We start from the raw sequence: 26,271 nt of genomic DNA, 5'->3' as shown, positions 1-26,271 counted from the left end.
TTGTTTGCCTGCCTTTGGATGTGCCTCTGACTGGTATATAATCTGGGAAAAGAGGAAGCTGACATTTGGCTAATGGCAGAGATGGCCTGTGTCGTGCAAACTACAGCTGGACCCCTGGACATGCTTAACTGTTCAGCTACAGATGCAGCTGCACAATCACCCAACAGTTAAGCCTGTACCATTCTCTGCCTCTCATATCTGACCATCTGCTAGGGAAAAGCTAATTAAACCAAAACAATTCTTGCTGGGATTAAACCCCAGCAGCAGAAAAAATTGAGTATAGTACAAATATTATCAGGGATAAGGGATATCAGGGATCAGGGCTGCTGCTTTATTTGTTCTTATAAAGAATTGCAGGCTATTCAACTCAGTTGCTGTCAGGTAGGTGTTTAGCTCATGCACACTCTCTCTTTTCTATCGCAAATCAGTCTTGTTTTAGGTGCAAGTAATAAGACTGTCTTGCTTTTTTTTTTTTTTTTTGCAGTTGTTTCTTATGACAGCTGAGTCTGTTTTTCTTTAACTTGCAATTTAATGCAAAACCAGTGCAGAAAACTGTTTTTTTTTTTTGTCCTAGTGCCTCAATTTCTCTACTTCTGGAATGGAAATTATTCCTACCTTCTTTGCATGTATTTATGGTGACAATGAATCCTAGACTTGGTGCCCGGCCACATAACTTTATAGTTGCACCAATGTGAATCTGAGACTTAAGAAAAAACAGTTTATTGTAAAAATAAATCTGCAGCCCTTTTAGAATTGAAGTTTAAATCTTATAAAACCAAAAATGTGTATTTTTGGTTCCTTTAGCAGCCAAACTCTTGTGTACCTAAAATCTTTGATGCCATGTAATCTGGGCTTCAAAATAGCTCTTTCAAAAAAAAAAAAAAAAAAAAGAAAAAAACTTACAACTCAGGTTGATTTCAGGGCTGCTCTGTGTACTTAAGTGACAGTTCACCACTTTATTCAAAGTTGTGGCACAGTTTCGTTTCTGAAGGCCAATGAGGGATTTAGTTCTCTTGTTCTCTTCAAGGGGCTCTGAGAGGATTCTTGATGATGTCTTTCTGTGCTAAACTTGGAAAATTTGCAATGAAGAGGAAGTTAGTTCTACACATGGTAGCTCAGAGACAGCATAGAAGGAGGCCCTGAGAGAGAGAGAGAGGAGAGGAGAGAGGCCCTGAGGAGAGAGAAATGATTGTGTTGCTGGAATGGATGTGAGGAAGCCTGGTAAGCTTGAACAGACAGGATTGAAAAAGCAGGTAGAGATGAAAGAGTGCCAAGAGACTGAAGATAAATTAAATCTTGATATCCAGGAGGAAGAGTTTGAATAGTTTTTATGAGCAATGGAAAGAACACTACTAATTTTAGAATTGTTGAGATTTAATTTTTACAGATATGTTTCCTGGGGAAACGCTGTGGGAACTGAGGAGATGAGAGATGATGTTAGAGTGTGGATTTGTAGCATGTTAGGCCTGTGACCTAGGATTTGGTTTGTGTTTGTGCTTACCCCACATTTAACAGGAGAACATATTTTGGTAGAAGAGGGTCAGTAGTGAGACTGTGCCTGGAGGCAGTTAGATAACGTGCTCTAACTCCACACTCCAGTTCACTCAGATAAACTGTTGGTGAGCCATACCCTTAGGAATGGGCAAGCGGGGAACACTGTCTTCCCAGAACTGCTCCAGGGGTATTAGACATCAGCAAGCAAAAGCTGTGTGGGAGTATGGAAAACAGCGTACAGTGTATTTGGGATCACCTTTTCCATCTTGCTTGGGGAAAGTAGAGAAAATATTAAGCTATGCTGGTCTGAGCATTGTTATGATGTTTATTTGGCATAGGATTAATAAAACTTTCAAGACATATAAATGTCAATACCTTTAGTGTCTTAATATACCTTGTATAGTGTAGTTAGCTTATTTTGATTCTGAGAGAGGCCACACTGTTGTGAGTTCGGGTTTTTTTGGAAGAAAAAACCCCAAACCAAACACAGAAACAACAAAGCCTTTGGAAGTAGAAAAGTGCAAAAAAGGGTTAATGTCAATATCGGTAAGGATTTTGCCATTGCAGGGAAGTTGTACTGATTTAACTTAATCAGATTAGAGACAGCTGTGATTATATTAGTGCAGCATTCCTGTATAGGCATCCTTAATTTAGTTTGTGTCTTGTATCTATCTATTTAACTTAAGTTGTTTCAATGTAAAGTGCTCTTAAACTGAATTAAGAACATTTGCCCAGGAGCGTTATGCTGCTATATATTATTTTCTAAATCAATTTAATTTAGTACAGTGTATATGTAGACAAGACCTTGGGGAAAAAGCTGATCCCTTTTATTACTTGCTGAACAGTCTGTCATGTTTGGCTGCAGCCATGTGATCATGGAATGAAAGAGCCTGTTGTGGTGCTTGTTGGTGGAGGATGGGCAAACTGATCATTGTAAGCCTTTGTACAACTTGGTCATTCTTATCCGTAGTGTTCAATTAAAGTAGGTTGATCCTAATTGTAGATGAGGCCTTTTCCTGTCTAGAGCAGATGTGAGACCCCTGTAATGGTAAGTTTCGTTCTCAGCCTACCAATAAAAGTGCCTGCAATGTGGTTAGTGTCCTGTCTGTTCAGTCAGTAAAAGCAACATCTTAAAACCTGGCACAAATGTTTAATGTTTGAAAAAAATCAAACATTTGAGCAGGTTTGAGCTGAATTTTGCTACTTTTCTTCATCCATAGCTTGAAATGAACGCCACCCAGTTTTGATGCTGTTTCCTTCCTGGTCTGTGTCTCCCAACAGTATGTGCCACCTGCTCTATGTGGTGATTTACACACATACAGAACTTACGGCCAAGGAATAAGTAAGTACTGCAGATGTCAGTTCTCTTTCTGGTTGAAAAGGATAAATCTAGTCAATACATCTTGTGTTCTGCTTGCTGGTTAAGGCTCTATGGGAACAAAACTGGCATGTGAATTACTCTGCAAGCGTGGTTGTAGTGATAGCATTTCAGAATAAAGCTGACTGCTGTAAATAGCCGTTTTACTTTTTGAATTTGTTTTTGTCAGCACCTGCAAGCATTAGAGCTGGACTTAGCGCCTCCTCAGCATTGCAGATGCTCTGTAGGCTAGGTCACTGTAGCAATTTGTCCATCTGTCCTCTGTAAATAATGCAAATAATGTGCTCTGCTCCATTGTTACACTGTGTAGATCCTGCATAGTGTGTCAGCCATCTGTGCATCTCTGAGAGACTCGGACAGAGGGCATGTTTTAGAGAGTGGATTGTGGCAAGTGTATCATTGAGTGCTCCAGCAATGGAGCATTCTCTAGCGTTACTGTGTCTCTGCTCAGTGGCATTCAGTTCCTGGCACTGAAGAGATGGAGATTGCCATTTGCCCAGAACTTCTGAACCAAAGCTTGAAACAAGAGGACTGCTGATATTAATTGCTGGGGGCTGTGTGAGACTCAGGGAATACTTACAGGGGCTGAGAATCTGCCTTTCAGTAGTTGAAAAATTTAAGCCGCTTCTATCTTGTCCTAATTAAATGCCTTTTGATTTTATGCTCTAGGAAGGTAATGAAGGATTTTTACCCTCTTCTTCCCCTCCTACATAGCACAGGATATAACAGAGGTCTGGAAAATGAATTCCTGCATGATGATTTTCTACAGAAATCTCCCTCTTCCACTTCTCTTCAAATGTTTGCTTGTACTAGCCATTCCCTTGCTTGTGTTAGAGAAAGTTTAAGGCCATGACTCCCAAATTTCCCTGATGTGACCTATCAGCTTTATCCAGATACATGTTGTTAGAGTATCAAGATTTGCTTTTTCTAACTGAGTTCAGACACTTGCAGAAACTTTTGAGAGTTTTCCTGATCTCCATGAGTTTTTATCTAATGTTCTGGTATTTCTTTAAATTTCTGAGCAATATATTCCAGAAATCTTCTCATGGGAGATCTTAAAAGAACAGGTAAGAAGACAGAGTGAGGAAGGACGTGAAACCTAGGGTGCTAAGATGAAGAGACTGAAAGTTTGTAGCCTAAACTACCTTGTGAGAGTTGGAAGGATCACTGAACAAACTAAGCACGCTTCTGGTGTGTCAGCAGTTCTGAATGAGAAGCTGTCATTAGCCCTTGATGTAGCTGTCTGTGCTAAAGGTAGCTTGATAAATGACCTTTTGCTGAGCTAGTTCTTGTGCAATTTCAGGTGTAGCCATTAAAGGTGGTTCTATGCTTTATATGTATTAAAAAGCTGGTCCTCATTTCCTGGTCAAAATCTCCCCTGGGTATTTTTATTCTCCATTAACATTCCTTCTGGGAATTGAATTCTGGTCCTTTGCTTCCTGTGCTGTTCCTGTTCAGATGTTAATCAGCTGTTGCATTCTATTCCAGTTACATGTTAGTGATGCTAGCATTTCTTAGTCAGTGTTGACCAGTCCTGGCTTCTATAAAAGAATTAGGGAAGCTAAGCTACTCTTAACACAGCAGAGAGTAGATAATGAAATGCACATTTAAGGGTGTGGAGTGCAACTGAATTATGGGGACTGAGATATATGTGTTGTGGAAGGAGAGAGCAGGACTGTAAGAAAAGTAATAATTTTTAAGAGAATTCTGCATGGTGCAGTGGATGTGACTGATACATGATATGTCCTGTGGTATTTCCATTCAACAGGAACTATGTATGACTGGAGTCTAGGGATTTCATTTTCTTTGGAAATGTGTTAGGTGTTAAGTAGGGCTAGTTACATGGACTGTTGTTCAACAGCTAGCCTGATCCCTTTTTCTTGATAGCTCTTGGAATTGTTCCCATGCAGAGAACAGAGGTTTCTGCCTAACAGTCAAGGTTAATTGGTATGGAAAAGCAGGAATGAGCAATAATCCGCCTGAAATTCTATTTTAATCCAAGAGTCACTATAATGCTATTACTCAGATCTGAATCGTGAGCATTAACATACAAGCAGAACTGAGATGTGAGTCTGCACTTGGAGCTGTCATCCTTTTATTTTAAAATGAGCTTCAACACAGCCAGCAGTAGAATACATGTGAGCATTCTTTTGAGGTGCCTTCTCTGAATGAAAAGATCTCTCTCATTAAATGTTAAAGGGCCTTTTAATAACCTTGCAGTCCTTTTCTATTGTGCTTGGCACCAGCAGTCTACAGGTGCTGATTTTAATTTCACACAGCTTGTTTTCCTGTCCTGGACAGACATCCCTTGGTGCAGTTATTGCATTGTCTGTCTCCCTGGTTAGTTGTCTTGGTCAGGCTTTCTGCAGAAGCTTCTCAGGTAGTGTGGCTTGAGACCTCTGAAATCTAAGGTTTCCTCTATCCATAAGCACAGGAAGGCAAGTAGACAAAACTCTCTTGTGTTTGCTTTTCATGAAGCTAGTCAGAAAATATTGATACCTCCTAAAGCAGGATGTGCCAATATCCTTTATTGGATATGTGTGCAGAATATAGGTTGGCCCACAGAGAGCAATATTCCAGGTTAACTGTGGTGATCAGATATGTATCACAGGACATTTGGTTTTGTTACTTGTGGGTATTGTACCTGCAAGTTTTTGGAGTGTGCTGACTCTGATAGCCACAAAAAAATCTTTCTGTAGTGTTGCATTAGAAACAAATGTGACTGTGATTGTGATATGGAATGTATTTTTTCATTAATACAGGTTTATCTTTCTGAATAAAAAGCAGTGCTAAAGAAATGCTGCTGTTAAGAGGAAAAAGCTGGAAAGGCGATACAGTACCTGAAATAAGAAACTGTATCTGCATCATAATCACTGTATTTTTCTTGAGGAAGGGACACTGCTGACCCTCAGCACTGGTAAGAAGGCTGTTTTATAAGGTCAGAAAAGGCAACACAAGAGAAGGTGATGATGAGGAAAAGCCTGCAAGTCTTCTTTACTGGGAATGTCCCTGCCTCTTTACAGGGAATGTTCAGCTGCTGCAACTACAAGCAGGTGGAAGTTGTGTGCATCTTAGAACCAGTGTTGGCTACCTCAGGCTTCAAGGGACTTGCCAAATATGAGGAAGGCACTAGGTGCTTACAGATGTTGCCTTTCTTATTTCTCTTTTTGTCTTTCCCTTTTTGTCTTTTGTTCTTTCCCTTTTTGTCCAAAGCATTCCTGTTTGAACCTTCCTTTCTCTGCTAGGGCCCTCTTTCTTGTTACTGGAGATAAAGCAATGCTCATGGGTGGTGGTGTGGTTTTGTATGCATGCCAAGTGGCTGTTTATTCTGTACAGGGCCCACAGAACTGTCTTAAGCAATTCCATCTGAGATGACATCTGTTTGTGGTGTGTGGTAAAGGTTTTGCCTTTCTCAGATCATACAGAGAACAGACCTACCCTGCAAGTGGATTTTACACTGAGGGATGCTCTCTGGTAAAGTCAGCTAGAGTCAAGCTTGTGTGCTGCCTGTGCAGCTGTACTCTGTCGCTGTGTTGTGGTTAATCCCAGCTGGCAACCGAGTACCACACAGGCACTTGGCCACTCTCCCCTCTGCTCCCAGGGGATGGGGAGGAGAACTGGAAAAAAGTAAAATTTGTGGCTTGGGATTAGAGCTGTTTAATAATTTAAATAAAGAAAAATATAGTAACAATTGTAATGGTGAGAGGGAGAGAGGAATAAAACCCAAGGAAAAACAAGGGATGCACAATGCAATTGGTCACCACCTGCTGACCAATGCCCAGCCTCTTCCTGAGCAGCAGTTGGCCCTTCCCAGCAACTCCCCTCAGTTTATGTACTGAGCATGATGCCATTAAATATGGAATATTCCTTTGCTTGGTTTGAGTCAGCTGTCCTGACTATGCTCCCTCTGAGCTTCGTCAACTGTCCTGACTATGCTTCCTCCCAGCTTCTCATGCATGCACGTTGTCACTGGCACAAGAAACTGAAAATTCCTTGAGTTAGAGTAAGCACTGCATAGTAACAGCTAAACCATGTGTATTACCAACATCATTCTCATCCCAAATCCAAACCCCATAACTGTACCAGCTACCAGAAAGAAAATTAACTCTGTCCCAGCTGTAACCAGGAGATGGTGTCCCTGTGAAGAAAGAGTTTGTGTGTGTTTTGTCAGTGTGAGCCTTGTGGCCCTTAGTAAACCATTCCAGTGAAGCTGTTACTATCAGTGACCTTAGAAATCATACTGAAACAACAGTGGGTCATAGCTAGAAGACAATAGAATTGGACATACTGCAGGTGATAGACTGGTAGAAAGAGGACTGTAAATGTTAAGGAGCATTAATGATGAAAGGTGGAAAGGATGGATAAAAAGGAGTTTAAGTTTCCTCTTGTATTACAGTGCTAATTAAAATAGCTGAAGAGCTGCTTCCTGCTGTAGCTCCAGGCTAAAATTGAGCTTCTGCAGGGTAGTCTTAATGTGGACTTGACAGCAAGCTCCTTCAGAGAGAGACTTGTGAATAGTGTGATGAGCAGAATTAGTGCCACCTTCTATTTCTGGATATTACCTATATCCATTTCCGCTTTGGAGCACAAGGTCCATCTGTTCTGCAGAGAGTATCTGCTCCTCTCTGAACAGAGGTGTGATGAATTGAACCACCTCAGGGTTCTCACTCTGTGGTAGCAAGAGATGCTCAGGTATTGTAGATGAGGAGGCCTTTGCTGTGCTGTTCACTGCAGGGATGTCTGCAAAACAAAATTAGGTTGGTGCAGAAGAGTGGTTGGAGCAGAATGACAGTGACTGGATTCTTGATGGTGGACAGGAATGCAGGTGGGGAAGCAGGGACCCCTGGAGCTATGTAGAAAAAACAGCTGCCTTTCTGAGGTCAGTTACTGGTCTGCACCGGGCATCCTGCTTGGTGGAGAGATGGTTAAAAGACCTGTGCTTTCTGGGATACAGTGAAGACATGGAGCTTTTACAGTGGAGGCATTTTACCTGGCATTATGTAGTAGTCTGATGGTGCAGCAGTTTGCTGTTGACTTCTGCCCTGTCACCTGGCTATGGGTTGCTCTGAGCATGCCTGGTTGTTTCCATGTTTTGTGCTGATAGGTGACTGACACCAAGTTTCCTTTCTCATGTTTCAGGAGCTGTTGGCCAGATGCTGCTGAATACTGACAGGAGAAAGCTGATTCGGAGACAAACGACCAGAAATGTTTGGACACGTCGTCACTTTGGATCTGTAAGTCCTTGTTTGAGGGAAAGTTGCCTGGCAGCCCTGTGAGTTTTTAACTATCTATGGAAATTCTCAGATCATGAGGGTAGATTTCAAATCCTGGTATGTTTTCCAGGTAAGTGGGGATGAGATGGCAGGTAGCATAGTTGCTGCCTCTAGGGTAGGAAGCAGGAGAGTTCTGTTTGAGCCTGAGGAGCAGTGTGCTGAGAGACAGGGAGGCCTTTGGCATGTTCATTCTGAGCACAGCTGCAATGGAAACATGCATGGACCCATGGGTGCAGCTGTTACTGGAAACCTCTGTCTGTCTGCCATGTGGCTGGTGGTTATGCCATGATGCTGAACCAGCTTCTGCTGGGAGTTGATGGAAGGCAGATTCAAACTATGCTGGTCTGATCCTTCCTGGAGGTGCAAGCTCTCCCTCTCTTTCTCCCGTCATACTTTACAGTTTGCCCCACACAGCAGTTCCACTGTGAAGCTGTTGTGAAGCTGGTTTTCCGTGTGCTAGTTGAGACCCGACTCCAGCATTGTAGCAAGGAAAGTGGCCAGACAGCTCGTTGGGGCAGGGCCAGCACTAGGGCACCTCTTCACTTTGTTTTGGCAGAACTTGATTTTGCATGGTCCTGGTTGCCTGCTTGTTCCTTTCACCTTCAGTCTGACTCTCCCTGCGCATGTATAACTGCTCCACACCCTGCCTCCTGTCCCACTCCCAGGGCTTCATGCCACTGACATGGAAAAAGTAGCACAGCAGCACTAGTGCTTCAGGGAAAGGAAGGCTTTACTGAAGTCTCTCATGCCAGTGGCAGAGTGATGGCCACAAAGCTACTCTCTTACAGCTGACTAGCCCAGATTGTCGGAACCCAAGGTGTCCCTCAGACACTCTTGGATGTTCTGGGCCCAGGGCAGAAGCCTCTGAGACCCTGGCAGGCGGCCAGGGACCCCTGTGGTCTTGAGCCTGACCCATGGAACAATTTACCAACCTTGCAGGAAGAACAAGAAATCACAAAAGTTTAGATGTTATAATAGAAGTAGTCACAAGGTGAAAGGTAGGATTTTTGAGTGCTGTACAGGGGGGTTTTAGGCCCTGTACAGGGGGGTCTGAGGTTTGTACATGGGGGTCAGAGGTTCTAAGATGGAGGGATTTGGGCGTGCCCTGTCCTCCTTCTCTCTTCTTCCTATTCTCCATGTTCTTGGTGATGTTGGCACTCACAGATTGGTTTAGAGTAGAAAGTCACTGTTCAACATAGGTAGTAGGCATTGGGGAAAAACTATAAACACCTAATACGTAATGTGTGATATAAAAGATGGCACCAGCCCCTCGGGGAGGGGAGAAAGGAGACAGCCAGAGACGGGGACAGACAGAGTCAGGGACAATGTCAGGGAGTCTGTGTGCCTTGAGATAACATGCAATAAACTGCCTTGAGACCGGACGACTGAAGACTGCTGAGTCTTTCTTTGAAGGCACGGGTTGGAGGAGAGACTTCACCACCAGCCGGAGTCACCCCAATCCGGGGAAGGCTCCGACACCAGATTACCCAATTCTCTTCTTGTAGTGATGGGTACCTGTTGTGGTTTGATTTCCACTGGCAACTAAACATCACACAGCTGTTGGCTCACTTCTCACCCCTCAGTGAAATGGGGAGAGGTTTGGGAAAGAAATAAAGTTTTGTCAGTTGAGATACTGGCAGTTAAATGGGACAGAAAAGGAAGGGGTCATAGTAAAATAAGTAGAATGTACAAAACAAGGGATGCACAGTGCAATTGCTCACCACCTGCTGACCAATGCCCAGCCAATTCCTGAGCGGTGGCCCATGGCCACTTTTCCCCCTAGTTTGTATACTGACCCTGATACCATATGCTGTGGGACATCCCTTTGGACAGTGGGGATCAGCTGTCCTGGCCATGTCACCTCTCTTCTTGTGCTCCTCAGCCTACTCACTGATAGGGTGAGAAGCTGAAGAATCTTTGCCTTAATGTAAACACTGCTTAGCAACATCTAAAACATCAGTGTGTTATCAACATTTTTCTCATCCGAAATCCAAAGCACAGCACTTACTAGCTACTAGGAAGAAAATTAACTCTATCCCAGACAAAACCAGTTAAATACCCCAGGCTTTGACCAGAGAGGAACGTTGTTTCTGAACTTGTTTTGTGTCCATGGTTGGCTGGATGTTTTACAGAAGCCTGTTAACAGCAAGGTAGAGTATGATATGCTGCCTGATGGCAATCAGAGAGTAGCTTGCCTTCCTCCCTTGTGGAAGTGTGGGTTATCACAGCTCTAGGCACAAATGTTTTGAATCAAATAAAAGCCTGATAATTGCCAGCTCATTTGTGGGTGAAAAGCACTCACTTAAAAGGATGAGTGAGATAATTGTTAGCATCACCAAACTTCTGTACTGAAGGCTTCACAGTTAGCATCCCCCTGCAGTGGCAGGGAAGATTAGCTGGGAGGGTCCCATTCTAAAGGAGGTGTGTTTAGTCCTTTCTGGGACCAATGTTCCTTTGAAGCCATTGCTTCATGAATTTTGAGTTTATGTGATTTCAGTTGCCTGAGTGCCTTGAACATTTCCTTTCCATGTCCCTTTCCGGCTTTTGCTGGGCTATGTGGCCAGGTATTTGTAAATTCATTTTCTTTACTTTCAGAAGATCTGATGTGGGTTGAGGCAGGTACCTGGAAGGAGTAGCCATCTCAGTTGTCCTTGGCTATAAATATTCCGTGCGCCTTATATATTTATGGGATGAGATTTCAAGCTGTTTTGGTGGATGCTAAGCTATTTGTTTCTCTTCTTCAGGTCATCTGAGTGAGTGTCCTGGCTTCATGAGGCTTTGAATTTGAGCCCAAGCTGGTAAGTGCTCGTGTCCTTATGAACTAGAGAAATGATTGTGATTTCAGCCGGGCATATCTCATGCACATCTCCTGTCCTGGCAGAAATTGAGAGAAGAGTCCCCTAGACCACCTGTTTGATAGTGGGCCATTTACAAACCTTCTTCTGGCTTTTCTCTTTGAAAAAAGAGAAATGTCTTCCCAGCAAATCAGACCTATCTGCTTTGCTTAGAGATAAAATGAAATGTGCATTTGGTATTATGGGTGTAATTTTTCTAAAATATTAGAGATCTCTGCATGTACTTGAGTCTTTTTAGGAGAAGGGACTTTGGGGGAATGACTGCGGCAAGGGGAAGTTCCCAGCATTCTGATGGGGGAGATTTACAGGTTAGTCCTAGGAAGGTGTTTGTGTTTGTGGAAATGTGTGAGAAACTTCTGTGAAGTCGTGTTTATAGCAGAGTGAAGGATGGTTTGCAAATGTACCTGTGAAGTGTAAAGCCTGTTACGGCTTGGGACTGCTCTGTGCTTGGTGCAGACACCTCCCACTTGCCTTCCTCTCAGGGGACTCAATCTGGGTGTCAAAAGAGGCAGCTAGATAAGAATTGGAGAGAATTCTCGAGCATAAAAATTGGAGAGAATTCTCAAGGCTCCATTTAGACTCTTACCATGTAAAACGCCACTGCCCAACACACAAAGCAAGTGAAATCTGCTGGGTCACGGGCCCTGTGGTAGCCATCGACTACAGATATGTAAAAGGGAGTTGTGTGGCCCTGCTTGTAGAAGCGGGGAGGGAGTGTGATCTGAGTGGATCGTGCACTTTGAAGGGCTGCAGGTCAGGTGCTGAGGATTGCAGAGATGCTAGGTTTGCTGAGTGTAAGGGTCCTGCAAGGGGAATGAGAATTGGGCACTTACTCCAAATATAGGACAACAATGAATGATGCACATGTTGTCACTGAGGAAAGTCTGGTACTGGGCTCTGCAGCACCTGCTTGATAGCTCTGAGACTTCTTGTCTTGTGGACTACAGGGTGGTTGACATTTTGGCTGCTTGTGGGGAAGTCTACCTGCCCTCAACTGTAAACCTAGAAGATAGAAAGGAAGGTGTTTCTTCATGTATACAAGATAGCTGCTTTTTTTCTACCCTATTTTTTGCTCTTGTACTGTTCCTGCAGCAGGAAGAATCCCAGCATAGCTAGGGTGAAGGAATTAATCTTTCCACTATTGGTACAGCTGCACGTCTACATACTGTGCGCTTATTCCCTCTAGGGGTGGTGAGGCACTGCCTGGAGAGGTTGTGAACTCCTCATCCCTGGAGGTTTGAGGCTGGATGGGGCTCTGAGCAACCTGGTCTAGTGGAAGGTGTCCCTACCCATGGCAGGGGGGTTGGAATGAGATGATCTTTAAGGTCCCTTCCAACCCAAACTATTCTGTGATTCTGTGTTGCAAAATCTGGCCTTAAGTACCAAGGGGTCAAAACCATTACTCCCTAATTTGATGCCACCTGTGACTTGGGGGTTGTCTTTGTCTTTTCTGCCAGAGTAATCAGTTCTCCTTCTAACAATCTTCTGTGGTCTGCTGCACTGGTCCCAGTGTAAGCCAAAAAAATCTGGGCTCTTTAATGGCTGAAGTCTCCTCCCACATAGTCCCTGCTGACAGTGACGGGACGTGATCAATAACTCCTGCTCCAGATGTCATTGCTGCCTGTAAGGCTTGCAGTTTCCATATTGAAAAAGGCCTTTCCTAAAGAGCCTAATCAATATGCTGCTGTGAGGTCTGTTCTCATTTGCTATATATAATCTGGACACACAACTACGTGAGTGAGCGTGTGTAGAGGGGGGAGAGGATGTGCCAGCCCTCTGCTCTCACTAGCTGGGAGAAGGACACAGCTGCCTCTTACTTTGCTCCCTCTCCTGCGGCTGCTGCTCAAGGCTTGTGGCTACATCCTATACCTGCTCTATTAGCACTCTGCATGGGGACCTGCTCTGGGACTCCAGGGGAGCCAAATTCCTGCTGGGTCACTTCTAGGGTTCGATGGAGCAGCCGTGACTCTCTCTTCTGTGCACTTTCTGCTGTTGGTAGGTAACCCGCTTTCGGAGCCACGCAGGTGGGAGGATGTCGAGCGCAGCCCCGTCAAAGAAGCCTTACCGCAAGGCGCCCCCGCAGCATCGGGAAATCCGACATGAGGTGCCCATCATTCGTGACGACCAGGATGGAGTGATCTTGGCTGAGCAGAGTCAGGTAACAACTTGCCGGGTGACAAAGGGCTTAACACCATTGCACCAGCAAATAGGGTTTAGTTACACCGAGGCAGGCCAGCTCGAGCAGGCAGAGGGGTTTGAGGTTTGCAACCTGAACTTCTCCTCATCGTGGTCCCTGGAGTCCAGCAGTGAGAAGGAAGTGGCAGGGTGCAGAGCAGAGTTGAACGTCAAGAGCCAGACTGTCTCTCCAGCACTTCAGCGTGGTGGGAAGATGGGGCAGCAAAGTGGAAAGCGGTGCCCGAACCGCAGTCGTGGACACCGCAGCAAATTTGTGAGCCGTAGCATGGAGACAGTTCTGGTGTCTGGAGATGAAAGACACCATCCCACTTGCTCTTTCAAGAGCAGAAGCCTGGAACGCTCACTTATATTTAAAGAGCCTCCTGAAGTCCTGACACCGAGGAAGTTTCGTGTCTCCTCTACACACCTGCCTCTCAAAGGGATCCTGAAGCAGACCAACATGACTGGCTCATGCCCTGAGAGCTTATGCAAGTCCCGCTCAGTAGAGACACTTTGCCATGGCCGTGGCTCACGCAAATACAGTGATCCTCAGCTCTGCCTCAGCCCTAGGGAGAAGCGCTCCCTGGAGCAAAGCAGCAGCAGGGCCGCTGACTCTGTCAAGCGCAGGGAGAAGATCACAGAGGAAAAACTGCAGTTCTCCAAATTCCTGGATGAGATTACCCAGCGGGTGCTGAGTCCCAACCGCTTGAGCTCACAGGGGGAGACCAGGGGAGCAGAACAAGGCCAGAACTCTCCCCTTTTCCCTAGAAGCTCCATGCAAGAAGGCCAAGGGGAAGGTCACCTAAAAGGGGTCAAAACCAAGCATGCAACTGAAAGATCCCCCTGCCCAAGCAGAAGAAAAGCAGAAAAGAAAAGTGAGGGGCTGGGAATGGCTTCGGGCCAGAGAAAGTATGCTGAGGAAGCTGAGAGAGTTTCCAGACTAAGAAAGAAACCTGTCCTTGGGAGGAAGGACAGTAAGGGAAAACTCCTTTCCTTGGAGAGAAGGGTAGTAGATGTGTGTCAGTATGAGCTGCAGCAGCTGGCAGACCTGGGGGCAGGGACATCCTCTGGGCAGCAGCATTCACTGTCTTCATGGAAAAGCAGTGCAGAGGGCAGAAGGGATGAAAGCAGTCCCTGTTCACAGCTATTACAGCCACACCATCAGTGTGTTAAGCTTGGGCAGAAGCGTACAGTGGAGCCGAACTATCCAGAGAAAGGATCCTGCTCCACTCCAACATGCTGGAGTCGGGAGGAGGGGCCTACCCCATCTAGATCCTCCCCTTCCTTCAACCTGGCACTAAACAAGGTAGGTGCCAGGGTCACCGACTTGCAGGCAGGGTTCTCACAAAGGCCAAACCCTTACCTGGATCTCATCTAGTCTGTAATGTCAGGGCCAGAGACTGAGAGCAGGCCCCCAGACCTCATGTTGTGGGTGCTTAATCGCCACAAGTTGGCTCTCTTGTGGGTGCTAGAGCTTGGGTATATCTTCTTGGGAGTAACCAGCTTCCCTTTGGCCCCAGGAGTTAAGGAAGGTAGAAACTGGTGCTGTTCTCCCCACTGCAGACTTCCCAGGTGTTTGCTGGTTGGAGGCCCTTCAGGCTGCTGAGTAGTAGGTGTGTGCAGGAGGCAGGCAGCTCCCTTGTCAGGAAGTGCTGGGATGTTCCTAGTGCTTTGTGTGTGCCCTGTGCCTGGCTGCCTCAGGGTACTTGATCTTTGTATGATGGCTGTTTCAGGTACTTTTAAGCTTTCTCCTCTTTTCTCTAGCCCACTTTGCAGTAATGGCATTATCTTGTATTGATAAGAATCACATTATCCCCTTTGCCTGGTCACTATCATCTGCTGTTTGTGTATTTGTGGGGGCAAGGGAGGCAGTTGCTAGATAATTCTGTGTGAATTAACTGATTGCCAAGTGGAGTCAGGAGGTAAGAAAATAATAGATTGATACTTTGCTCTCAGGAAGAGGAGGGTGTATGCAGGTGTTAAAGACCATTCTTTTAAAGTGTGAATTAATGAAGAAAGAAGCCCCATGATGTCTTAAGGCCAGAACTGGGATAGTGTATCTTATGGAATTGTTAGCAGCTCAACAGCCTCGCTCTTGGCTGTGTGACATGGTCTCTCAGCCCAGAGCTGACTGTGACACTTAACAGACTATCTGAAGTGTGTCTGTGCTTGGGTTTGTGAAGTGCTCTTGGTATCAAGCACCAAAAATAATCTATGGGCAGTTTGGACTTTGTGATAATGATCAGAGTCTTGGCTTTCACAAAAAAAAGTTGTTTCTGGTGCTAATTAAATATCTCCCGGCCATCCTGGCAGGCAGCAGCCATCTCATGGGTTAGCACAGAGAGTTCAGAATAGCTGAGCTGTGTGCTCTTGTCACTGCTCTCTGTCTCCTTGTTCTGCAGGGCTCTGCTCCAGCTATCTCTTGGGGATCTTGCCCATAATGTTATATTTTACAGGCTTTCCTGACCTTTAGTGTTTCTTTTGCTATCCTAGAATAGTTACAGTGGCTGGTTTCAGGTCTGCAGAAAGAAACCTTTTTTTGCAGCACAATCTGGGTCATATAATTGGTAGCTATATTTTTCAGCTCCCAAATGATTCTCGCTCGTGATTTTTGTGCGGCTTCAGGGGCTGCACAAGTGATTGCTGTGGTGACTAGTGAATCCTGTGTATGCTGGCCTGTGAGATTCCTGTTGCCCACCAGCTGTGGATGTGGAGGAAGGTGAAGGACCTGCTAAGGTAGTGGTGTTACCAAAGAGATGCTGAGATTGCACTGTGGGAGGGTAAAATTACCTAACTTGAGTGGTGGTTTCTAGTCTTCTACCCTGAACCAGAACACACAGTGTGTTTTGGTATCAGACAGCTGAGCAGTGTGTACAAATCCTTGTAGTTCTAAGCTTGCCTAGTATGAACTGTCAGAGCAGGGGAGGAAGAGTCACAGCTAGGGTCTAGCAACCAAGACTGCCTTTTAGGACAGTGTGAGAGACCAACTCCTCTTCTAAAAGAATCTCACAGCTGTTTTCTTCCTTGTGCAGGAACCCTTGACGGATGCAGAAAGGATGAAGTAAGTGTCCTGCTCCCCCTTTATGCCCCTGTCATACTGCAACTGTGTGGGTGCTGATTCCTCACATCCTGCTTGTGCCACCTGCACAGTGAAGGTGACTGGCCCTGCAGGCTTCTCTCAGATCTTCAATCTTCTTGGGGCCGTGTGGGCAGAGCTTTGGTCTTTGCCTTGCCAACCTGTGCCTTACATGTCCCTCCCGCTGGAGGAGGAGGGAACATGGATCTTCAGTGCAGGTGCAGGCAGAGGAGTTGATGGGTGTGAAAGAAAGTAGATGAAGTCTTTAACAGAGATGGAGAGAGGATTTTTCCCTTCTATTCATCCAGCCAGGACTGGGATAAATTATTGATTGGTTTTCATTCATCAGTGAGGGACACTTGAGCTGTGCAGCTCATCTGTCTTTATGCAAGCACTGTAACCTGAGAGGGAGCTGGGAACCATGGCTGGCCAGCTGGCATGTACTTCTTTGCCCCTGCTCTAAGAGTGTTTGTCTGTCTGTCCTGACAGAGATGTACCTCTTGCTTCATGCATTGGAGTCTCCTGAGCATTCAATTCCCAACTTCCTGAGGCCCCTGTGAGGGCTCTTTGACCCTAGTGCAGGGCAGTGGGGTGGGGGTGCTGGTGTGGAATACTCCTTGTGCACTCAGTGGTACCTTGCTCCTGGTTCCTGCTCCAGGCTATTGCAGCATGAGAATGAGGAGCTTCGTCGACGGCTGACATACGTGACTAACAAAATGGAGGCAATGGAGAGGGAACTGGAGTCAGGGCAGGACTACCTTGAGATGGAACTGGGCCAGAACCGTGAGGAGCTGGAGAAGTTCAAGGACAAATTCCGTAGGTATGACAAAGAAAATGAGAGAGGTAGAGTTAGAAAGATCCCTCACACCAAAGACTCCCTCAGCTGGCGTGAGCAGGTTGTGCCCTGTTGTGGAAATCAAAGGTGTGCTGCATCCTTGAAAAGGTGCACCTCCAGACTCTAGGGGAGATAAAGGCTCTGCAGCCATTATTTCTTCCCAGGTACAGTGTAGGAATGCTGCCAGCATAAAAGACTGATGACAGGGAATTCTTCATCTGTTGGATGTAAGCATGTGTGCAAAAAGAGCCACTGGTGGCTGCAAGAAAATACATCCTTGCTTTACCTGAAAAGTACCTTAGTTAAAAATCAGTGCCAGTCACTGGTAATGTGATTAGATGTGACATAGCTCAGAGGAGTCCTCCAAAGTCATCTACATCCCATCCTGCAGGATCCTTTCACCCTGCCAGCCTCATCTTGCCTCCAGTAACTTGGGGTCTGAAAGCCATCATGTGTCAGAGGTGAGGCATGGTTAATATGCTGGTTGTCTTAGTAGCAGTCTTTCTGAGTTCTGGAGTTGGTGGTTTTCTTGGCACCTATGAAGCCAACTTGAATAGGTGCCTAAGATCCATTCCCAAGCATACAAACTTGTTTCTATAGGTTGCAGAACAGCTACACTGCTTCCCAGAGAACCAACCAAGACCTGGAAGAGAAGCTGCATGCCCTGGTGAGTGCCCTATTCAGTCACTAGAGAGATGAGGTGGAAGAGACCAATGTGTGTTAGGAGCAGATGGGGGAAGGGGCCCTGTCTTTACGCAGCAGATGTGGCAGTGAGTGAGGGGTGAGATTCTGGCCATGATCATCTACTCCCCATTCTGGCTGGTATCATGAGTGGTTTTCTTGATTTACTGAGCCCGTACTTGGTCATGCATGAGAGCTTTGGTTCCTCACAACATAATTGCATGGTGTTCCGTCATGTTGCTTCAGTCCCTCTCAAAGTGCCAGGGATGTGTCAGCTAGTCTTGGGGTGGTCATCCTGGGAGGACGGGGCAGTCAGAGCAGAGCCAATGTGCGTGTATGTCTGTTGTGTGCATTCATAACACTCATGGCTGTTTCTTTTCTCTCCCTCCCCCTCTCTTTCTCTTTCTCCTCCCCACGCTGCCGCTGGCACACTCTGGGCGCACTCACCTCTCAGGCCTCTCTCAGCCAAAGCTGGATTTTTGCAGTTGCGTCTTTTCGTTTGTGTGTTTTTCCTTTTTCCTCTTTACATGTCTCAGCCTGTTTGTCTCATTGTCAATCCCACATACACCATCTCAGATGGAGGGGCCCCAGCCCTCGTCCAGCCAAGGGCTCACCTGGTATCCAGCAGCTGCCCGCAGATGCAGCAGGTCCTAGCTTGCAGGGCTTCATCTTAAGAGTGTTTGACTCTGAGCCAGCTGGAGCATGACATGTTGGGAAGTGGTGCCCATAAGCTGCAACACAGCATAAGGTGTGGATGGCTGTGAGCCTTGTTTGCTCCCTTTCCTTCCCCTTCTGAGCTGTGAGCAGGCAAGTCAAATAGCTGAGGTGCTGATTGCTTCTGTGTAGCCCAGGATGAATTTTTTTGGTTCTAGAACTTGAATTTCTTGGGTTAATATTCACTACCAATTATTCATTATGCTGGTCCTGAAGAGACTGCATATTGGTGAAGTACTGGCTCCCCTATCCACTTGCCTGTTGCTGTGCTCTACCTGTGATGCACAGCTGGCCCTGCTGGTCACAGCCTCACAACACCCTTGGGCAGTTTGGAAGAACTTCTTGAGACAGTGACAGCTTGGTTGTTCTGAGCTGCTGTCCCTGTACCTGAACTGTTAGAGAGTTTGAAGAGGCAAGGTTGCCTTCTTTACAGAGGACATTAGCTGAATTTCAAATGAAGCGACAGGTCCTTTTATTTACTAGAGCAAGGCTTAAACTCTTGCAAGATGGTGCCTTCCCCCTTTTGTCCATTCAGTATTGACTGCTATTTTCAAGCAGTATTCTTGTTTTGGTTTCCCCAGGAAGGAGGGTGAGTATCACAATCTCAGAGGTCTTTGCTATCAGTGGCAGATTGGGATTGATCGCTCAAGACCACTAGGTTTTTGTGGGGCACCATGGGAACCAGGGGCAGAGAGGAAACATGCTGGTGCTGCAAGAAGAATCTCAGAGGTCTTTGCTATCAGTGGCAGATTGGGATTGATCGCTCAAGACCACTAGGTTTTTGTGGGGCACCATGGGAACCAGGGGCAGAGAGGAAACATGCTGGTGCTGCAAGAAGAGATACTGCATCAAGGAGGTTCAGACTCAACCTGTTGTCTCTGTAGCTAGCAGAGTGGCTGGTCCCATTTGGCTTTTGGAATCACCTTCCTTTGAAGAGGTTGTGTCCCTTGTCTGTCTGTCTGTCTAGAAGTTTTTTGTATCCCAGCAGAACATGTCATTGTGCTATGCTTGGGCTGAGGTGGGTGATAAAGCCAGGTTCTGTGCTTGAGAGTTTTAAACCTGGTATTCTTGCATCCCAGATTAAAAAGGCAGAAATGGACCGCAAGACGCTGGACTGGGAGATTGTAGAGCTCACTAATAAATTGCTTGATGCCAAAACCACCATCAATAAGCTGGAGGAACTCAATGTAAGTGTCAGTCTGCAAATGCCTGTGAAAGTGTGTGAGGTGTGGGCTTTTCCTTTTGTTCAAAGTCATTAGTGTAAAGGTGCACATGAATGACTCCAGTGTGTATGGAAGTGCAGGATAACAGGGACAGACAAATAGAAGAGGGTCTGAGGGGTTGAACAGGGAAGAACGGATCTTCAAGTTTGATGTATTTGCTCTTTTAAGCTTAGGGTTTGAGTTGAGTCTGGGCTGTACCTAAGGAGGGGGTCATTCACTCCAGAGCTAGGAGGGAACCTTTTCTACACCATTAATATAGAAGTTCCTGGATCCAGTGCTTGACTCTATTAACTGCTCTCAACTCCTTGCAGTCTGTCTGCATCATGAGATATAGCTGAGCTGTGGGATGGGAGAGAAAAGGTGGGATTTTTGGGGATGGTTAAAATCCCCAGAGGGAGTGGGGCTTGATACACTGACAGTGGATATGCCAGGAACAAGGACTCGAGTTGAAAGGGACACTGTGACTGAGTTGTAAGAAAATACATAAAAGTACGGGGAGGAGGGAATGGCAGTGCCCTCATGAACGATTCATCAGATGGCTCTTCTGGCTTCTGTTCAAGCAGTATCTGGTCAGTTGGGTAAGAGTTTGAGCAAGTCTGACAGTGTTGCACACCTGTGCCCTCTCTTGCAGGAACGCTATCGACAGGACTGTAACCTCGCAGTACAGCTGCTCAAGTGTAACAAGTCTCACTTCAGGAACCACAAGTTTGCTGATGTGAGTAGTAATCCTGCTGAGATGGGGAAGAAGGGCTCATGGGCTTTGACTGCATTTTGCTTTCTCCACCTTTCTCCACAGAGCTGCTGGCCTCTCATCCTTTAGTCTCAGAGGTAGGGGGAGGTTCCTGTTCCCACTCCCACTGAGAAGGCAGCACAGAGCTTCTGCCAGCTCCCCTTTCATGACAGCTTCATTTCACAGTTCAGCCAGGAGCTGTTATAAAAAGCACAATAACCTTGAACTTGATAGTCTCCTGGGTGCATGCTGGTAGCTGGCAGGAGGACAGACCTCTCTTTACTCTGCTCCATCCTTTTTCCTTCCTCACCTGGCCACATGGAAGGGCCATACTGCCTCATAAGAAGCAGCAGTAGTCTGACCTGATGTCACTCTGAGGAGAAATGTGTGAGGCAGCATTTAGGGTTTTCTAGACCTTCTGAGCAGGAGAAGCTGGTACCAACTCACTGCCCCTTATGGGGAGGGATGAGGGTGGGGGCAGTTCAGCTCATCCTGCTCTCATCTTCTTTCACATTAGTAGTATCAATTCTTTAGTTGAAAGTATTGTCCAGGCCCTTAGCCCAGCTCTCTCTTCGCCATACCTCTAGTCTCTCTCCCTTCTTGTGTTCATCTCAGCAAAACTACATGCTTGTCTAAGTTTTAACTTAGCAGGTGACCACTATGTCACCCTCCCCCATTGTGTCTCAAATTAGCACTCTTGAGGTCAGTGTATCAGTTACTGCTGGGGTAACCTTGACCTCTCTCCCAGCTGTCCCCCCTCTCTGGAGCTTTGAATTCTGTCCCCCAGAGCACTGTGTTCCACATGGCTGCCACTGGAGGGAGTTTGGTTCTGAGCAGCTATGCAGACAGCCTGCCTCACAGCCAGTTGTTGTTATGCAGTGTGCCCTGCGCGCCCAGATGTGGGTGCAGTTTCCTTCTGGCTGTGATGGGACAGGCTTCGCTGTGCCACTGGGTGGCTTGGGGACCTCTGCTCTCCACTTCATACTTCACTTGCCTGTGGTGACCCAGGTGAGGGCAGCTTGGCAGAGTAATGGGGAGAGCAGTAGTGCCCATTTGCAGGACTAGGGGTAATGCTTTACCCCCTGGTGAGACCCCAGTCCAACAACTTTGGTCATAAGCCCTATGTTTGTCTCTCTGAAATGGATAGAGTGAGGAAGCGGGTGATGTGTTGGAGTTGGTAGGAACACAGGAAGGCATCGATTCTGGTCTGTGGGCAGGCTGCCAAGGCAGCATGGCTGCAATTATGCATTCAGGGAGCACTGTGGATCTCAGCAGTGGGGGCTATAGAGTCACTTCAGTGCAACCACCAGCTGATTTTCCACAGATCAATAGACCCCTTCCTAGCATGTGCTGGCTGGGCCTTATCTCTGTGCTCACAGGCATGTGGGACTGAGCCCATGTGCTGTCTTTACCTGTTTGCTTTGCTACATGGGGCCTGTGAACCATGGCCTAGAAGCATGACTGCTATGACTGCTAGAGAGCCTTGTTAGTCACTCATGGGGCAGTTTTGCTTTGAAAAAAGATACCCTTCTGAAAGCAAGGTAGGTGAATGTTAGGGTCAAGATAATGACTACAAAATACACATGTAGGTTGGTTGGAAAAAGCAGATTTCATGAAACTAAATTGCTTGTGTGGCTGCCCCCTTTTAATGTCCTTTTCCTTCTCCCTAGCTTCCCTATGAGCTGCAGGACATGGTGAATAAGCATTTGCACAGCACACAAGAGTCTGCAGGCCCTGGCCAAGAGGTGGCCCACACCCTGGCTCCATCTGATGTTGTGCCCACCTCAGTTATCGCCAGAGTCTTGGAGAAACCAGAATCTCTGGTACTGAATTCAGCCAAGTCTAGCAGTGGCAGCTGTCCCATGGCTGAGGATGTCTTTGTGCATGTGGACATGAGCGGAGCCCTTCCTGATGCCTGCAACAGTGCAGGGCAGATGGGGAAGGAGGGCGGAGATGCAGGGAAACAGCAGAATGGTGGCTGCAAGCCACAGAGTAGTGTGGAAGGTGTTCCTGAGGAGGTGCCTGCCTTTGAGAAGCTAAGCCCATACCCTACTCCCTCACCTCCCCATCCTATGTACCCAGGGCGCAAAGTGATTGAGTTCTCTGAGGACAAGGTAAGGATCCCAAAGAACAGCCCCCTGCCCAACTGTACGTATGCTACGCGCCAGGCCATTTCCCTCAGCTTGGTGCAGAGCGAAGATGAGAGCTGTGACAGGCACCGGACACTCCCCAGCAGCCCTGCTTCAGAAGGGCACCGTTCAGCCTCCAGCTGTTCCTGTCAGCAGTCCCCCAAAGCAGCCAGGGCTCACGGCTCTTCCCAGAGCAGCCCATTCAGCAGCCCTCCCCAAATCCCGAGCGCCTTTGCCAGCTCTGCCAGCTCTGAGGAGGACCTGCTGGCTAACTGGCAGCGTATGTTTGTGGATAAGGCACCCCCCACCTCAGAGCGAGTGCTGATGAACCGCACGGCTTTCAGCCGTGATACAGCCCCCGAGCTCCAGAAGAGGTTCAGCCGCTCCATGCAGGAGCTGGGTAGGGCAGCCTCAGCTTACTCAGATGGTGAGGAGTCTGCACAGAGCTGCAGCTGGACCGTGAGTCGGGACTCAAGCGTGGACACAGACAGCACCGAGTCCAGAGCCCGCAGGAGCCATTTCTCCTCAGACTATGGTACAGATTTCTCCCAGGATGAAGCCCAGAAGCTGTTGCTTGAAAGTGGTGGAGGCACTGCTGAGCCTGAAAGCCCCTCACCAGAGAAGCACAAGGACTATGTAGACCTTGGCTTGCCTGAGAGCCCAGCTGAGGAGAGAGAAATGCTGCTCCAGGGAAACAGGGAGAGCAGCCAAGGAGGTGTCCAAGAGGAAAGCGGAGAAGGCAGGGTCAAGCCTCCTTTCAGTCGGCCGCACCGCAGCCCCAAGAGGATGGGGGTGCACCACTTACATCGCAAAGACAGTCTAACACAAGCCCAGGAACAGGGCAACCTTCTCAGCTGAGGCAGAGCAAGAAGCAGCCACGCTTAGCGGAACTGTGGGGTACCCCCATCAGTCCACCTGAGCGAGAAGCCTCCCTTAGTACCCTCCTCCCAGGGGAAATATCTGAGATTTTATATTTATTCTCTTCTTTTGCTACCTGGAAGAGCTGGGATCTCCCTTCCCTGGCACCTCAGACCCTCAGTACAAGCACACGCAGTGTGCAGAAGCACACCCACTGCCCTGACACACTCGCAGTTCTCTTCACAGCCTCACACTGGTGCCTGTACCAGAGCTAGTTCTTGGTACCCCTTGTCCTGGTGCCTGTGCCTCTTTTTGCTCTCATCCCCCTTCCCACTCAGGTACCTGAGGCCCTGGGTGCTCTCGTGTTGCTTCCCTGCAGCTGCTCTGCTCTCTTTTAACTTGTGCCAACAGGGCAGAGTGCCTGTGTGGTGGCGTCTGATTCCCTGGGAGCCCCAGCGGCTGTGAGTGGGGCACAAGGACTCTCCCAGCAGATGGCTGTGTGCCGTGGGGATGAGCTGGGATTGCTGGTGTCTCATTTTCCTCCTGGGTTTTGTTTTCCCCAGCCACCACTGGGTGGGTCTCCAGAATCTGCCTCTGCAGGTTGCTGTCGTGTGTCTCCAGGGCTGGGCTCAGCACCTGGTCCCCACTGAAGCAGTGCACAGGGGCTGGTGCTGTGGTGTGGGGCAAGGCTGCTGCCTGCTGAGGTGGTTCGGGGAGGCAGTGCCTGGTGGGCGCTGGGGTTTGTATTTGTGTGTCTCCTCCCTCACACCTCTTCCCCTGTTCTCTGTGCTGTTGTTTTGTTTGAACGGTGCTGATGCTTTGCTCTTGGGTGGGCTTCTTTCTTCTTTCCAAGCCTTTGGTTTTGGGGTGTATTGTTTTTTTCTTTCCCCCACCACACATAAATAGACACAGCTGTTGGCAGCCGGTCTGATGCCTGCACTGAGGGTGTGTTGAGGAGTCTCAGCTATCAGAGCTGCGCTTCCCTCTGATCCTGGCCTCCAGCCTGCAGAAACCCCTCCAGATTTAAGAACAAGGTTTTGCCCCAGGCAAGCAAGGCGTGAAGGATGCTACCGGGCTTTTCTGGGAAGGGCTTGGTGCAGGGCCAACAGGGATGCGAGGGCAGCGTGCTGAGGAGCTGCTCCCTGCAGATGCACTACCTCATGGCTCGGCAGCAGCCCTTCATCAGGGTCTCCTTGCACGCCCCCTTCTCTGGGGGGGCTTCAGGCTCTGGTGCCTCTCTGGGGCCTCCCTTCCTGGGTAGGGCTCTCTGCGTGTTTTTCCTAGAGTAGTGTGATATTGTGTGACTTTTCTTCTCAGTCTTGTGTGCTCAGTGTCTTGTTGTGGGGGAGGGAAGGGGAGAGGTCTGTAGATGTAGGTATTTTTTTGAGGGCTTACAAAGCCCAGGCCTCCTGTTTTAATTTTGTCCTGTGCTCTTGTCTGTCTGGTGTTTCTTGGCTTCCATGGGAGTGCAGGGCAGAGAACAGCCCAGTTCCCTTCACCATACCCCCTTCAAATCCTGCCCTCAGCCCGCTGTCTGGTTTTTGAGTTGGGTTTGTGTTGTCCTCCCACCCTACATCATGCAGGCTCTTCATTGGGCTGGAGGAGCGCATCCTTCTCTCGAGGAGGGAGTATCTGTTCATTCATATGCTTACATCAAGATTTGCAGCCAAGAGCTGTCTGGGGGGCCTGCTCCCCTCCCCAAACCCCTGTCTCTGTAAAGGGCTTGCAGCTTGTAGCTGGGGCCAGCCAGGGCTTCAGCTTGAGCCTGGAGGCTCCATGGCCAATGAAGGGGAGCTGCAGGCCTCTCTGGCAAGCTGTGTAGGTTGTTTTATGGACCCTGGGCAGAGCTGCTGCCTACACACTCAACTTGTTTCCCACCTGGGACAGTTGTAGAGTTGGATACCACCCTCTGGTGGGGAGGTGGGACTCAGTATTTCACTGCAGTGTTTTGCTGTGCAGACAGGCTGAGAATGGGAGCCTCCTCTGAGCCTGCAGAGTGTTTATCTCCCCTGTTCCAGCTGTGGAGGGGCAGGGGGTTGTCCTTGTGTTTGCTGCCATCAGCCACTCCACTGCTGCATTTCTTTTGTTCTTCTGCAGCACTGCTGAGGGTTTGCATCTGCAGCAGCTGCCAGACCCTGCCTCACAGATGTCACCTGGGGTTGGCTGCTCACTGAGTGAGCTGCTCTGGCTCTGAGGCTGCTGGTGGCCTGCAGTGGGGGTGGCATTGCCCCCCAGGGCTCAGCCCATCTCCCCTGAATCCTGGCATGCTGGTCAGTGGACAAAACTCTTCCGCTGAGGCAGCTGGTGCTGATGATGTTGAACAGAGCTGGCTTCGTTCTGCTTTTGGTCAAGGTAGACTGAAAAGCAAAACAATGAAGTGGAGGGGTGGCAAAGGTATGCCCACCACCTCACTAGACACTTGTGCTTTGCAGCATTAGGATGCTGGCAGAGGTTGAGGGGGAGTGGTGGCCTCGAGCAGCAGCAGAGCCCTGTCTTGCCCTGTGGGCATTGTGTTCTGTGCACTCCTGCCCACCTCTAGCAGTATTGGCTCTGGGGCCTTGAGCCCATCCGAGTTCCAGTGTCCCAACTCCAGACTGTTAATCTGTAACTAATGTGGTTTTTTCTGAGATTTTCAAACTGATGTATATTTTAAGACCAGAAATAAACTATTTTAAAAGTAGATTACAATGGCTGTATTGTACTTGATACTGAATAAGACCTGGACTGGAATGATCCTGAGCATGTGAAGGTGTAGAACTAGCTACTCATGGTACGGTGTCCCAAGTTTTTTGAACTGTGTGTGCCACCCATTGTCTCATCCAAGGAGAGCAATCCTGTGACCTGTAAGCT

General features: G+C 47.7%; 1 protein-coding gene and 1 long non-coding RNA gene across 5 annotated transcripts in view; one reads left to right on the top strand and one right to left on the bottom strand.

Annotated features, from left to right (window-relative positions):
- TJAP1 (tight junction associated protein 1) overlaps positions 1-26,101 on the top strand; it is a 41,122-nt gene extending 15,021 nt beyond the window's left edge. For 2 of the 4 annotated variants that reach the window (XM_053973687.1, XM_053973685.1), the window contains exons 3-12: positions 2,715-2,836; positions 8,012-8,106; positions 10,890-10,943; positions 13,000-13,158; positions 16,208-16,236; positions 16,910-17,071; positions 17,687-17,753; positions 19,561-19,668; positions 20,336-20,419; positions 22,105-26,101. In XM_053973687.1, coding sequence (XP_053829662.1) covers positions 13,033-13,158; positions 16,208-16,236; positions 16,910-17,071; positions 17,687-17,753; positions 19,561-19,668; positions 20,336-20,419; positions 22,105-23,421 — 1,893 coding nt within the window. In that variant the 5' untranslated portion in view covers positions 2,715-2,836; positions 8,012-8,106; positions 10,890-10,943; positions 13,000-13,032 and the 3' untranslated portion in view covers positions 23,422-26,101. The remainder of the gene's footprint in view (positions 1-2,714; positions 2,837-8,011; positions 8,107-10,889; positions 10,944-12,999; positions 13,159-16,207; positions 16,237-16,909; positions 17,072-17,686; positions 17,754-19,560; positions 19,669-20,335; positions 20,420-22,104) is intronic. The other 2 variants (XM_053973688.1, XM_053973686.1) reach the window with 1 other exon arrangement.
- LOC128805171 (uncharacterized) lies at positions 7,346-18,721 on the bottom strand. The gene is made up of 3 exons (XR_008436312.1): positions 18,671-18,721; positions 18,382-18,498; positions 7,346-7,612 (listed from the first exon to the last, which is right to left on the bottom strand). It is a non-coding gene; the product is annotated as an uncharacterized LOC128805171 (long non-coding RNA).
- Positions 26,102-26,271: the final 170 nt, after the last annotated feature.

The sequence above is a fragment of the Vidua macroura genome, chromosome 3, assembly GCF_024509145.1.
Source record: "Vidua macroura isolate BioBank_ID:100142 chromosome 3, ASM2450914v1, whole genome shotgun sequence".
In the NCBI taxonomy this organism is placed as follows: domain Eukaryota; kingdom Metazoa; phylum Chordata; class Aves; order Passeriformes; family Viduidae; genus Vidua; species Vidua macroura.
This window is presented reverse-complemented; position numbering and strand designations above follow the sequence as displayed.